Source organism: Stegodyphus dumicola, chromosome 4, assembly GCF_044657685.1.
Source record: "Stegodyphus dumicola isolate Sdum_Otavi_A_Nest chromosome 4, ASM4465768v1".
In the NCBI taxonomy this organism is placed as follows: domain Eukaryota; kingdom Metazoa; phylum Arthropoda; class Arachnida; order Araneae; family Eresidae; genus Stegodyphus; species Stegodyphus dumicola.
In genome coordinates this window covers 49267430-49283484 of record NC_140771.1, presented here as the reverse complement: position 1 = coordinate 49283484, position 16055 = coordinate 49267430, and the positions used below count along the sequence as shown (strand labels likewise).

At 33.0% G+C, this 16055-nt stretch overlaps 1 protein-coding gene across 3 annotated transcripts in view; it reads left to right on the top strand.

The window, feature by feature from the left end:
• The first annotated feature begins 3589 nt into the window (after nucleotides 1-3589).
• LOC118186323 (WD repeat-containing protein 36) overlaps nucleotides 3590-16055 on the top strand; it is a 177834-nt gene continuing 165368 nt past the window's right edge. Inside the window, exon 1 of one of the 3 annotated variants that reach the window (XM_035356406.2) lies at nucleotides 3590-3815. In XM_035356406.2, coding sequence (XP_035212297.1) covers nucleotides 3672-3815 — 144 coding nt within the window. In that variant the 5' untranslated portion in view covers nucleotides 3590-3671. The remainder of the gene's footprint in view (nucleotides 3816-16055) is intronic. The other 2 variants (XM_035356405.2, XM_035356407.2) reach the window with 2 other exon arrangements.

Below are 16055 nucleotides of genomic sequence, written 5' to 3'. Positions count from 1 at the left end.
CTCCTTTTGCAATATCAAAACAAAGATAATAAAATATTATTTGACTGCCCGTGGAATTGGTCTCAAGAAGCTTCTTCAAAATAAAAGGCAGCAGCGGCAAAGTTTTGCATCTCCTGCTTTTAAAAGGAAGAAATTAACTAGAATCTAATCAAGAGTTTAAGAAGTTTTTGCTGTTCAATTCTGTCTGTAAAAAAGTAGAGTAGTTGTCACTGAAAAATTGCTGTTTGTCTCTTCGAATAATAATTAGGCCCACCAACAGCTGAATGGTTAAAGTTACTGAATGCTGGGAGTTCCATCTTCTGTTCTATTTCCGAACAGGCTGGCTGCATGGTTGGTTTTTTTGTGGTTTTTCCCCATGTGTAATGTGAATACAAGCCAGTTCTCCTTAAAAAGTCCTCTACAATAGAAGATCTCATAGTCAGCTAAATCGGATTTACTTTTGTGTGACCTTAAATGAGGCATCAACTGTGAATCTGTTTTGGCATGTTATTAGGAATTTTAAATGAAACATTTATTGCTGTTGTGAAAGAATGATCAACTGATGTTTACCTTACTAATCAATGTCTTATAGTATTGTAATGGCTTGCAGGATTTTTCATAATGGAATGTTGCATATGTTTTACTCTTCTTTTTTACCAAATAAATAGAGTATGTTCCTAATCAGACATTTCTTCTTTTGTACCAGGGTTATATAGTATGATGTGATAATTTGGATTTGTTTATAGAATACATAACAGTATTTTTTGACATTCTAATAGAAACAGTGTATTTTATTTATTTACTTATTGCTTTAAAACAGATTTTGAATCAAGGCTTACTTCCCACCCCCTTTGGGTATGCACATAAAACATGTTTAAGCTATATTTATAATATATCAATGAGATACAGTGGATGGACAAAAATATGGAAACACCTTGTGAAATGCATGTTTGAAAAGAAAGATTGATTTTAATGAAATGTAGGTGGCGCTGGCGTTTTTGACTACTGACGCCACCTATACAACTTCGTAAATGTGCTAAACAGTTCAGTTGTTGTCGGAGTACTGTTATGTGAGGTTGTCATTGCATTATGTCAGAGTTAACAGACTTCGAACGTGGGCAAATTGTTGGAGCACGTATGGTAGGTGCTTCCGTAAGCAAGGTAGCCGAGGTGTTTAGTGTTTCAAGAGGTACTGTATCAAAGATTTATTCCGCATATTTGAAAAGCGGAAAAACATCATCTGCTAAATCACAGGGCGGACGAAAGTGTGTCCTGAGTGATCGTGACAGACGATCATTAAGGGCAATTGTGACGAAAAATAAGAAGACCACAGCTGCAAAAGTTACTGCTGAAATGAATGTTGTGTTACCGAACCCTGTGAGTACCAAAACAATTAGAAGGGAGCTTCATAAACAGGGAATTGCTGGCCGTGCTGCAATTGAGAAGCCACTCATCAGTGACGCTAATGCCCGTAACAGGAAAAGGTGGTGTTTAAGTCATAAAGCCTGGACTATAGAGCAGTGGAAGCGAGTAATATGGTCTGACGAGTCTTCTTTCACATTGTTTCCCACTTCTAGCCGAGTTTACGTCTGGAGAACGCCATCTCAAGCCTATAATACAGACTGTTTGTTGCCAAGAGTGAAACATGGCGGGGGTTCTGTTCTGGTTTGGGCAGCCATATCGTGGTTCTCTGCTAGCCCCAAATGAACTGTGTCAGGGCACATGACTGCCAAGACTTATGTGAACATTTTGGCTGATCAAGTTCATCCCATGGTACAAACTTTGTTCCCCAATGGTGATGGTGTCTTCCAAGACGACAAAGCCCCTGTTCACACAGCTCACATTGTCCAGGACTGGTTTTCTGAGCACGAGGATGAGTTGTCCCATCTCCCCTGGCCACCACAGTCACCAGACCTGAATATTATCGAACCTTTGTGGTCTTAGGTTAGCTCCTTTAATGGAAAAAGAACAAAATAAAAATGATATACCTTGAAAACAAGAATACTATGTGAATAGTGTTGGCTAAAATTTATTCAGATGGTTTTTTGCATTTATTCAAACATCTCCGCATATAAATGAGAATTAATTATATTATATTAATTTTAAAAGTAAAACTAATATAATATCATTCTATATAAAGCTGTTTGATGTATAATGGAAAAAATTCAATTACTGCAGTATGTTTTAATAAAATTTGAATATAATAGACTGAATTGCACTACATTAGACCAAAAAGCAAAACATTTTTATTTATTTATCTTTATTTTCACTATATGTGTTTGTCATATGTTTGTTACTAGAGGACTTATTTTATAGATTTGAAGCTAAATAATATTTTTATGTTTTTACTTATGCAAATTAATTAATAAAAAGAACTGTGATTTAAGTATTGTCTTTGCTGTGATATAGATTGAATCTTATTATGTTATGGAATTATCATTTAAATATTCAGATACGTGTAATATTAAGAGCATATGTATGTAAGTATAATTTTTCCAAGTATAATAAAAAGTAACCATCAACAACAAATAAACTTATAAGTAAATAGTATCTGTAAATTCTGTATGTAAAGGTATTATTTTTATTTTTATTTATTTGTGTGTGTATTATTTTAATATTGTTTATAGCTAAATAAAGAACAAACAAACAAACAAAAAAAAATTAATGGAATTTTTTACTCTATTAAATCTATGAATCCCACAGTCATCTGAGCATTGAAGTAATTTTTATAGCGTTCTGCACTTCATTCTAAAAGCATTATAATTTAAAGGTGTATATCTTGAATCAGTATTTAAAATCATAAAGTGTTTAGCAGCTTTTTTTGGAAACACACACAAAATAACATTTTTAACAAATTTGCTACAGTAATAGACGTTTGATTCCATGTGAGCAAAATTCAAATAACATATTAAAAATAAAAAACAAAAATTAAAGATTAAACCTTATCCTAAATTAATGGAGGTTGAGGGATTTCCCTCAACCATATTAAGAATGTGGTTGAGGGAAAGCTCTTGTCAAAAAATACATTTTGAGATAAATAACATTATGCGTGTATTTAAAAGAAAAAATTGAAAATTCAGTAAAGGAATTCAAAAAGAAAGCATTTTTAACTAAAAATACAAATTTGAAATATGACATGTGAAAATGTTTTAGAAACTTTTAAAATAACTTGAATCATACGAGAAATTTGGCAATTTAAAAAAAAAAAAAAAATACGAGAAAGAATCTGTACTGCAGACAAAAGAAGGGGAAAAAGCCACACATCTTTATAGGAGTGCAGAAAAAAGCTGAAATTCGGATTCTCTAGAATGTTAAATTTTAGCGGACATCGCTAAAGAGCCAAAGTTGCCGCTCCACACCTAAATTGCAATCCTAAAGCTTAGATTCAAAATGGCTGACGAGTCAGCCTGTATCTCTAGTAGCTCTATCTCTTATAAGGTCCATGATCTTTTTAGCCTGACGTCATAAAGGGCAACCAATAAGGACAGGTGTGGTGGCTGGGGCCATGCGCTTGTGTGGCGTGTATGTGATGAAAAAGTGTTATTTAGTTCTTGAATATGGCAATTGGTATTTTGTGTTAGGGAATATAGGGAAATAAGAAATAGGGAAAATATGTCCTTGTACTTTGTACCGGAAAATTAGCACGTGTGTTGTCTGTTTACTTTCTGTATCGTTTCAAATGTACTGAAACTATGAATTCGAAAAGCAAATTATTTGTACCTTATAGAGCTATAGGATTTGTCAGTAATCATATACCATTATCTTTGAGATATATTAACCGAAGGAACGAAAATATTGTCGTGACATGCGTAGGAAGTGCTTTTCACACTTATGGTGTAAGTATATATGCTAAACTTTTGGTATCGCACTTCATGAAAAATGCACACTAGCTACATTTTTCTTTTTTCTACCTTGCTTAACCTCAGTTATAGAACGTAAAAAGTTATCTTTATTTTGTTTCTCGAAACAACGTAATTTTTATCTCGATGTTTTCAGCCATTCGCAATCGTGACAGAAATACTGTAATTAGCTGTTGGATTGTGCTGTTTTGTTTTACAGCATTTAAGTAATTCTATTTTCTTTCCTCACCTTGTTCATTTTTCTAACTGCAATTTTAAAGAATGAGCTAGCATAGAAAATTCTTCAATGACTGGAAATTAGACATTTGTCGGATGAAGACAACGATAATGGGAATAATTTTGATGATTATTTGGTCAAAAGGATGAGGGCTTTAGCCGCAAAAATGTGAAATGATACATTGAAGGAGTTGTATGTGATTATCTTTATGTATCTTTATTACGTATTATAAAATATGGTTATTGAGTTATTCATTTGTCAAAGCTTAGTATGTAAATACATTTAGCACCTTAACGCAAATTATTAATGCCTAGTTTGATTCATCTCATTTGGTAGTAGTATCATTTTGATGAAAATGATTTTGTATCATATGTAGGCAAACTTAAATACTTGGAAGAGCGGTAATGGAAACAAAAACGTATTGTATTCTGAAGCAGTTTAATTTTACATGCTAAAGTTATTTCTATTTACCATTATTTTATTCTGTTGATCTTTTTTAAACATTCAGTAGAGGTAATCAGTAACTTCAGTGTTGCTTTGTTAATTATATTTGTCTTAAATTAAATAAAATATTAAATAAAAATGGAAGAAACTACTTAAGTATTTTTATGGAATTAAAAATTACTAATCATTTTATAATTAAATGATAAACAAATTGTAATAGAAAATAATATTAAACTTAAGTGTTAAAGGAGAAAACTTACTTTTTCAGTTTTTAGAATTTCTCAAAATAAAACATATTTTGAGGATGTATGTTTACATACTTTAGAGATTTTATTCTCTAAAGCTAATGGGGTTTGCAGTTTTTTGCTAATATAAAATATGTTTTTCTTGTTTGCATAATGTCAATAATAACCAGTGTCCCAATTTTTTCCTGAACACTTGTAATTCATCAGAACATCACATTTACTATTGATTTTTCTGTATTCTTTAATATTAATATCATAAAATTTGCAAGTGATCCAATTTAGTTCAAATATGTAGAATTAATTTTAATAGGAAAGCAGCAGCAAATTCAGTTAAGTTATTGAGATGTAAAAAAAAAAAAAAAAATACTGTAAAGATAGCTTACCTTGTTATAATTTGGAAAAGGATGTTTGTATCGAATCAGTGGCAAAGGGTACTTTTCAATTGTCAGCACTTTCTCATAACATTTCCAACTTTTGGAATAGGTGAAAAGCACTAGCTTTGTGATTCCTAGTGCATTTCTATCCTTAAATAATAGCCACAAAAGCATTTTCTATAAAAAAATAAATTATGTTAGAAAAATGAAAGTTTATATGGCCAGTATTTACATCTTCAAGCCAGTCAGTACTATTAACAGCAAAATGATGATTAAATATCCATCTGGACATCATGACAAATCCATCTGGACTCGAATATATAGGTGGTACATACATACATTATTTACTTTCTTATGTAATACTTGAAAATGTACCCAAAGCAGTGCAATTCTTTTACTTTTGAAATCGATTTGTGGATAGCCAGAAAGTACCAAAAAGTCAAACATGTTATAACTTCAAATACCTGGATTAATAGGTATCACAGGAGGATATGAAAGCAAAATGGATAATCTCACAAAATAGTGAAAAACTACTAATGAATCGCAAAAAATTAAAAAAAAGGTGTTTACGTATTAACACAACCACCTTGGCACACGTTGATGATTTTTTATAGATGCAGGTGTAAAAGTTATTTATCAAGTTGCATATTTTCACAATTTTATTTAAAAGATTTCAAACTGTCAATATTTATCATAAACCAAGAAACATTATCAACATACTAAACAAATAGTGATTTCAAAAACAAATTTTAATTATTAAATAAGGATTACATGATATGTTAAAATAATAAAACACATTCTTTATCAAATCTTTCTGAAACTTTTTGGATTTTTCTTACCTCCTAGTATACAACGATTTGTTTTCTCTTTAAAAAGATCAAAGAATTGTAGTCTCAGTATTGCACAACCCTTGGCAATATCAACTATCTAACAAATGCATCTCCTTATTGTTCCCTTTAGAGATTTTGTGGGAAAATTTAAAAATATTTCCACGTTTTAAAATTAAGACAAAAAATATCATGATTTGTTTATAAAAGCCATTGAAATTGGACTAGAACAAAAAAAGAATGCATTTAAAAATGGTAATATTGCTTGACTGAAGAACTGTTATGAGCATGGTTGCCTGGAGAATGGTTTTGCACATGGCTACCAAACTTTGGCAAATTCTTTAAAAATATATTTATGGGTGCCCTTTGGTAAAAATGGCGATTTTTGGCAGCACATGGATACCGAGTTTGTGCAGTTCTTTGAACTGTTATTTTGGCTTTGTGTAGCAGTGATTTTTGAGCCAAAAATCGCCGCTACACAAAGACAAAATAACAAGTCAAATAATTGCACAAACTCGGTACACATCGACCTATTTTCACATTAAAAAAAGTCAGAGAATTGCACAAACTTGGCATTAGGCACTGCCTTGACTTAGTCCATGTATACATCTATCTATTTTCACTTAAAAAGCCAAAGGAGCACCCAATTCTATACTAGAGCCAAACAAAAAATACATAATCTCAACTACATTTTAAATCAAAAATAAAATAACATAAAAAAGGAAATTCGTCTTATGCATCTCAGCACTACACAAAGCAAATATCCACTTACCTTATTCAGAAATTTCTGAGTCCTTCAGTCAGTGGCACACAAAATTCCTTATCAGCAGCCAAAATCTTCCTAAAATTATCTGAACTGGAATCTGTATATCGGCATCACCACATAAATTCACAAAAATAAGAGTAAAAAATATCTTCCGATGTTCAACCATATGCATTTCCTTCCAACAAACAGGACACTTACAGTGGTTACTAAGTAAACCTTCATTTATGCACTAGTCAATTAATGCGCTTTTCTTCTTTAATTCCAAATTGTACAGAAATTCAAATTACTCTTACAACGTTCAGCCATTCTATCATCTAAAATACAAAACAAGCAATGTACTTCCTAACCAACACACAAGTCCTTAAAAATCTTTTCCCCATCATTCAAAATTAACGGCAATCATGCAATCGATTACATCATAATAGAGTGTCCATAACATTCAACTGCTCAGGTTACCATAAATGAAACAACTTCACGATAATAAACGCATCACCTTTCAATCTACTCTAACCGCTACTTCTACTAATGTGGTTGTGATAACATATAAGTAACAAAAAAGGATTGATAAACATTATCACATTATCCCAAAATTAGGTAAAGATAATTGAATATGGCCAAATACATGAAGGCTATCTGCCTAAGGGAAGGGACACCTTCATGAAGGCCATTCTACAGGAAACTGGTACAGTAGTTTTAACCACTTGGCCTCTGTTTGGGACAAACATTTTCTAAAAGAGATGCAGAATAACTCTTAATTAAAAAAATTGAGGCTTTATTATGATTATTATATGCAATTATTAAATTTGTTTTTCATTCTTTTTCAGTTTCACCATACATTAAAATTCTACACAATAAATTACTCAACTCAGAAGTTATGTTTCCGACTATTCCCTCAAAATATAATTCTCTAACTATTCCCTCTAAAATGCATATTTATATTATGAATAATAATTTTATTCATAAAAATATAAAAACACTGAAAATAAATTTAAAAAAATTGACAATTTGGGCTTAACTTTTGATTAATATCTGAGTACAAAAATAATTGAATTTTCTGTTAGCGCAGTGCAGATTGAAGGAGACCTTTTTTACCCTCGTTTTTGTCCATACAGTGTGTGTGTGTATGAAAACATATTAATGCAGTTTTGGCATATGGTTATAGCAGAGAGTTTGCTTTCATGGGTTAAGTTGTAGAATTCCTCACTCTTATTCTACCAAAGTAAATGTTGAGGAACCTAGTAAACTGTTAAGTGACTTATTGCTTAGTTCAAATAACAGGAACTAAACTCAAGAAAGGTTAACTCCTTTTATTTCACTCAAAATAAGATGAACAGTCAGTCATTTTTTTCTGGTTCAACAAAGCTTCCACTTGGGCTTAAAAATAAGAAATAAGATCTAACTTCGAACTAACTAAAAGAGACTTAGCTAACACAAATCTAACATATATGGTTCTTAATTTAAACTAGCCAGCGAATATAGTCTGAAGGCAAATGCACTCTACTCAGGATTCCTAACTCTCTATCAAAGTACGTTGAACCTTGCTTAACCCGTTAACACCCAAATAACTTTAAAATGAGAAATTTTTAAAAATATCTTTAAATTACATTTTATATATCATAATAAAGTAATTTTGAAGTTTTATTCAATTACCATAATTAGCAGTTCAGATAATAGGTAATCTATAAATAGATTACTGTGCACTTCTGGTAATAAAAAAAGAACAAGTACAGCCAAAAGTCTTTAATCCGGACTCGTTGGGTCTTTGGCAATTCTGGATTATCGATTTTTCCAGATTATAGATCATCAGTTTAAATCTGGTAAGATGGCATGCAGAAATTATAAAATTAAAAATATGAAACCGTAATTTATGAAATAAAGAGCAATTATGATCTAAAGGGTATCAAAATTTACAAAAAAAAAGCTTAATATTTATTTGTTTACTTTATTAAACCTTTCTTTCAACGCTCGCATACGTAAAGCATACATTACGCATAGTCGAAATTAGAAAATTGCAACCAGAAAACAGTTTGATGTGTACTCGTGATATTTATAATGACGAGGAATTTGATTTGAATCATTTCAAAGACGGAATACATCGAGATGAAATACTACATTTAGTAAGGAATTATAAGCCGAATAAGATAAAAACATCTGCCCTGAAGATAAGGATAGTGCTGACAGATCAACTTCCAGTTCATCACGCGCTGCGACGCCCCCCCCCCCACAGAGCAGCGTGAAATTGATAAACAGATTTCGGAATGGTTAGAGAAACAAAGGATAAGCCTTTATCTATTTTTTTGCAGCAATTCCACTTTTTGTTTGATGGGCATTGAAACATACTTTCGCTTTGTCCTTTAAATATTAGTAAATATATATCGGAAATTCTATTTGACATAATCGAAATTTCAAGCTTACTTTTATAAAATTGCTCTAACAGTCTGCAAAAAATAATAAGCCGGATCCAATTCAAAGATTAAGGAACAATGCAATCTGCAAAATTAACTGAAATAGATAATTAGATAATTTTAGCTTAGCTTATACCGTCCATTATACATTTAAGGCACATGCATAAACATATTATGTGCATGCGTAAACGTTTGTAGCTTTGAGGTCCGGATTAACGACTTTTGACTGTAACTGTTCTCTAATCTTACATTTAAAAAACTACGAATTTAGTTAAAAAATATGAATTTTTTGCAAAATTAAAATGAATTAAAAAGATTTAAAAGAAAGAAATCTTATTTTACTGATCTAAACTTCCCTAGTTATATTTTTATTGAGCAAATTAGTAATATTTATGTGTGATATAGCTGAAAACATTTCACCCAAAGTGGTACGTGGCATTTTATACAAAACGTAATAGGACTTACATTTTTGAAATTGGCATCTTCTTTGGTTTTGTCTTTTATCTATAACATGGTCTTTTTTATCTAAACGTATAGAGCCTACCACTTTGGTCTCGATGACATCAGCAAATGTCCTCCAATTCTTTTTTTCTAATTTGTTCCCAGTTGGAGGTATGCTATCGTGATTTGTCTTTAGATGTCTTTTATACTTTTTCACTGCTCGTACTCCAAGCGGTTCATTCGAAGTTTCAGGAGTATTGTCGAAATTCTCCGCACCTTTAACTAAATCAGAATTATAACAGTAGCCCTTTACTCCATACATGGCCCATGATTTATAGCAAAACCATATAGGTTTGCCTTTAAGAAATTTTTTGAAAAAATGATGACTGTAATACCTAATTACCATTTCATCAACAGACAGAAATTTATCGAAAATTCCGAATTTTTGAAAACTGTGATTTATATGCATGATTAACCCTTTGACCCGCGGTGGTCGCACCCTGAAAACACCAATTTCCGAATTTTTTCTCTTCTACTTCCCAAAATTTTTGAGTGAAAATCAATTGAATACTGATCTTTTACCTATAAATAACACAAATTGACTGCAGAATTGTACATGTTTTATGTCTTAGTACTTCAAATCGGATGCCTTTTAAAATTCGTTTTCAATGAGAAAAAATAACTTCCTTTTATTAATATAATATAATATAATTTCTAAAGTTATTCATCGCACATCATGATTTCTATAATAAACAATAAAAAATTGCAATAATTAAAATGCAAATGTTAAAAAAACCTCTCTATATGTATTACATTTGATTTGTGGTTTCAGGGCATGACCATTGGGCTGCTAGAGCATTGTGTCACAATGCTCACAATCCTCTAGAGGCTTGGTGGTCATGCCTTGAAACCACTGCTCTTCACAATGGCATTTGCTTGCTTTTCAAATAGGGATGTTTATTTTCACCTGGATATAGATAAGGGGCTTTGAAACCACAGAGTAGTTATTTTATTACTAAATAGTATACGCACTTGCCCAGTAAAAAGGTCTTTCTTTTCCAAAGACTTTTCTCTGACCTCAACACACTTGCTCCCCAAGCTAGTAGTGTGATTTTATAAATTATTTCGTGTGATTTAAATTTAATGTAAATATACTTTGCTATAATTAAAAATAGAAATCGTATAAAGTTTTATTTAAATGAAAAATATTTTCTGAATATTTTGGGACGAAATATGAATAGAATAAGTATGAATGGGAAATGAATGATCTGTACCAAAGCCAAAATGACCTAGCCCTTCCTCATTAACATAAAAAAACCCCACCAATTTCATGTGCCAGATGAAAAGAAACTAAATAACGCTGGACATATACCAATGAAATGTAAGTAGGGAAGTCAACTGAAAACCATAAAAGTAGAAATAAAAATCCGCATATGGCGCCAGTGAGCTGTAAGTTGGCATGCCTGTTTGCGATAGTATGCCGGATGTCGTTTAGGTGGCAGCAGCCGGCAGATGCACAAACACCGGCGCAACAACAGTTCCAAAATGGCAGCCCCACTAGCCACATGCACCAGCGAGGAGCAGCGTTCTGTGATTCAGTTTTTGCGAAGTGAAGGTGTGAAACCGATTGACATTTTTAGGCGAATGAAGGTTCAGTATGGAGATGCGTGTTTGTCACAGCCGCAAATCTATGAATGGTGCCGGAAATTTGCAAATGGTGTTACGTCCGTGGCCGATGCTCCACGCCCCGGACAGGCTCAGCGTGTAGTGACTCCAGAGACCATTTCAGCCGTTGAAGCCATCGTTTTGGAAAACTGTGTGACAATAGACGAAATTGCAGCATGTGTACACATGAGTCATGGATCGGCACATCATATTGTGCATGATGTTCTCCAGTTTCATAAGGTGTCTGCAAGATGGGTGCCCCGACAACTGACGCCTGAACTGAAACAGCGACGTGTTGATGCGTGAACTGAAACAGCGACGTGAGACCTTTTGTGGCATGCTGAACGTGACGGTAATGCCTTCCTGTCACGAATCGTCGCTGGTGACGAAACATGGGTGCATTACCATCAGCTTGAAACAAAGCGAGCGAGCCACTCCTCATCACCCAAAAAGTTTCGGACACAGCCGTCTGCAGGGAAGGTTATGCTGACCCTCTTTTGGGACGTAAAGGGCATCATCTTGGAACACTACACGCCACGAGGAACCTCTGTGACGAGTGCTACGTACTCGGACCTCCTAAAAATTCATCTCCGGCCTGCCATCAAAACGAAACGACGTGGATTGTTGTCAGCCGGTGTGCTGCTGCAATACGACAATGCACGGCCCCATACGGCATGTGCAATGGTTGCGACCATCACAGGCCTGAAATTTAAATGCCTCCCACATCCCCCTTACTCGCCAGACCTCGCACCGAGTAATTTCCATCTGTTTGGTCCGCTCAAAGAAGCAGTGGGCGGCAGGAAGTTCCACTCCGATGAAGAGGTATGCAACGCGGTGCACGAGTGGTTGTGCCGTCGCCCAAAAAACTTTTTTTCTGCAGGTATTCAGGCTCATCCGAAGCGCTGGCGGCGGACTTGCATTGAACAAGGAGGGGACTATGTTGAAAAGTGATTTACTTCTGTACCCTGTGTGACCAATAAATAATATTAAAAAAAATAATTATGGTTTTCATTTGACTCCCCCCTCGTAGATCCAGGCAATGTACATTTTGTAGCACAAGGAAGAAACCTCATGGAAGATACATGTGTGAAACGTGTAGTGTAGCCGTATGCATGTCCAAAAAGACAAAACATACTTTGAACAGTGTCACAAAAAATTTGTTCTTTGAAATTTAAAAAAAAAACACAGGGTTTTTTTAATCCTTATTTTACTGTTTTTTATTCATTTATCTGAACGTCCTTATTATGTAGGTACTTATATTTTCATTGTTATAGAAAAATTACATAAATGTTTATTTTTTAATTTTTCTGACGATTCACTTTGTAAAAAAATGTAAAAAAATTATATATAATGCAATTCTTACATACATTTTTTTTTTAAGATTCGTAAATTTCATTATTTATTGGAAACGTGTGCGGAAAAAGGTAAGTTCCCCCCCTGCTATCTCATTAAGTTTCAAAGTCCTAGATGTGCGATGGTTTCACAGTGTGACCACCACACACAGAACAATGGGCAAGATAGATTTTTTTAATTCATATATTATTTGTCTCTAGGACCATAATATTCGATTTCCAGAGTTTTTAGTTAAAAAAAAATATAAAAATATTATTGCTCGTGTCAAAAGGTAAAGTTTCTTATTTTGAATGCCCAGTCTGATTTTTGCATTGTTGCTTAATTATTGTTGGCAAAATTAATTACAAATTTAATTTCTAAATATTTATTTAGAGACGTTACATTTTTTACTATCAGTACCATAAAATCTTCCTCTGACCAGTAATCATATTCATTACATAAAGTATGGTAGCCAGATAAAATCAAAAAACCAATACAGTCAAAAGTCGTTAATTCGGACACCCATATTCCGGAATGATCTGTAATCCGGACCTCAACGCTAAAAACTTTCTGCACATGCGCCGCTTTCACGCATGTGCATAGGCGTTTAAGCGTGCGCGTAAGACCTTTACGACTCCGCATTTGCGTGTGCACAAGCGCAGAATACATTTTCGCTGCGCATTTAATGTATAACGGACTGTATGCATGCATGCGCGCGTTGAAAGAGATGTTTAATAAAGTAAACAAATAAATATTAAGCTTTTTTTTTTGTAAATTTTGATACCCTTTAGATCATAATTGCTCATTATTTTATAAATTACAGTTTCATATTTTTAATTTTGTAATTTCTGCATGCCATCTTACCAGATTTAAACTGATGATCTATAATCCGGAATCACCAAAGTCCCGACGAGTCCGGATTAAAGACTTTTGACTGTAATACTGTTCAGCTCATCAGCTGTAACTGAAAACTCTGGCTTATTTTTCCACACTCTGTCGCATACCTTTCTGTTTCATTTATTACACATTCGTAAAATTCGGGAGTTAAAAAAAATCTTTAAAAAATTTCAAGTGGATTCATATTTTCTAAAATATTTGAAATACTCTCAAGATTTTCACCAGACAAATTACCTTCTCTGTTAAAGCATGAGTAGGGTTATTTTTGTCCAATTTGCTTTAGGCTGCATTTTTTTTAAAAAATAATTTCAAAGTAACTTTTTTTTTATTTTCATTTTAATTACTGGCACTAGATGTAGATGGCAGTTGCTCTATAATGTTAGGTCCAAAATCATTTATGTTTTTACTGATAGAGTGACCATTTCACCATCATCAAAGCACTCTTCATCAGTTAACTCGTCCACTTCAGGTGGTAAAGCAATTATATCTGACATAATATCATTAGGAAAACATATATTCTAATGCTTCTAATCGATTTGAAGCAATTTACTCTTGTACATTTTGGAAAAAATGAAAAGTGGAAAAATAGTGTTAGTTACCATTAACGCTCAGCGATCTATTTATAGATCATGTTTAAGCTAAAATTTTAATTATAAGAACAGTTATTTTTCTAATCTAAATAATGCAGAACAATTAAATAGGTATTGAAAATGTAGAACACATAAAAAAAAAAAATTTACTTTTAATTTTTTTTCCTCGTCAGATACAAAACGAAAGCTGCTCTATAAATGATCTCTTGGGTAAATTCAGACATTATCTGCTGGACTGTTCTGGAAAATTTTTTGTCAGAACGCTTTTGGGGGTTTGGCCACATTAAGGAAATCAGCCAATAACAAAAAGAAGTGATTAAAAGACATTGTTCTTAACAGCGGTTCTAAAAGTAGGTGATCTATAAATAGATCACTGGGCGGTAACAGAGTAACCCCCTTAGTGGTAAAGACCCTCAACTAAAAACTTTTCTTCTCAAGTCTTGAAAAGAAACCAAATTCTACTATTTCTTCTGCCCATTCTGTATCCAGATTAATGCTAAAAGCAACAGTCGTTTCGCTGTCTTTAGTTTCTTTCCCCCCTGCTCAAATGACCATCGTTAAGTGGGGCATATTGACCTCTCCCTGTCCTTTTGTCCACCAGTCTCCCGTTATGACAAGAAAGATTTAATTTAATGTATACCAGATTTTAGTGGTTATCGCTGTGTCGGCTGCGTAACTAAACCAGATTTTAAACAGTGTACATATTTATGAATATGTGTTTAAAATTGATATTGCTTTGCATTTTTAGTTTTTCTGTTTGAAAGATTATTTACTTTTATTTCTCCATGTTTTAATAAAATATTTCACACAATCTGCATAAACATTGTAGTTATTCTTTAAACATAAAATATATAGAAAATTACATTTTTGATTCCACCGTTTTTGTACCATTACTCATTTTTAGCAGGAAAAATAATAGAACTAATAATTAGGCCCAGAGAAAAGATGCAGTCATAAAAAATTTTCTACTCATCACATTATACTAATAAAAACATATATAATTTATGTACTGAATAAAACGCATTACTTTAGTATACAGTTTAATAAACTACTTATTTTATCTTTAATTACTTCAATTTATATTCTAATCCAGTGTGGTCTTACCTTTAGTTACCCGAGGGCCAATCAAACGTTAGTATAGGAGTGTGAGGGCCAGAGACATTAAAGAAAGAAAATGAATTAAATATAAATCGTTTATATCACTTTATTTTCTGGTCTAAAAATACGATGATTGGCATTGCTTTTTTTATACACGTTTATCAGTGCCCGCTATAATTTCAGCAAGGCAAAGTCTCGGGCTAGATTCCAGTGAAGCACTTTCAATGTGATTTCTCGTTTTTGATTTAATTTCTTTGAGATCAGAAAAAGCACTTACATAGACATATGTACTGCCAAACAGCAATGACATTTACAAAGAGAAATGCAGTTTGGGAAAAAATTCTCTAGAAATCAGTTCCCAGACATGTTCAGTGACATCACAATTTTTAGCCTGGTAGAATGGATTTGCCTGAAGATCATAAATTTCCATCTGAGGGTCGCAAGGCACTTGCTTACTTCAATCTCCATGGGGTTGTTTAACGATGAAAGTTTTATTTTTAGGGAGTCAAAATCCTAGAACTCTTTCTTGATATCAGTAATTATTTCATGAAACGTACTAAAATTTGTGTCATTTTCTTCTTTCAGCTGCTGGCAAAATGGGAACCGTGCCATATTATTTTCCTTCAGTGCAATTTGCATTACATTAATTTTTTTTTGCGAAAGCCTTCAATATGTCCATAAAGCTGGAATATATTTTGTTTTCTGTCTTGTAGTTTTAGGTTTACAGCATTTAGACAGGATGTTAAATCTGTGAGAAAAGCAAGATTATTTAAAAACTGGATTTCTTCCAATTTTTCTTAATGCTCACGCCCGATGTCTCTTTTTTTTGAAGAAAGCAAGAATTTCGTTCCTCGACCCAAAAACCTGTTACAGACGATTTCCAGCAGTTAGCCAGCGCACTTGACAGTACAATGA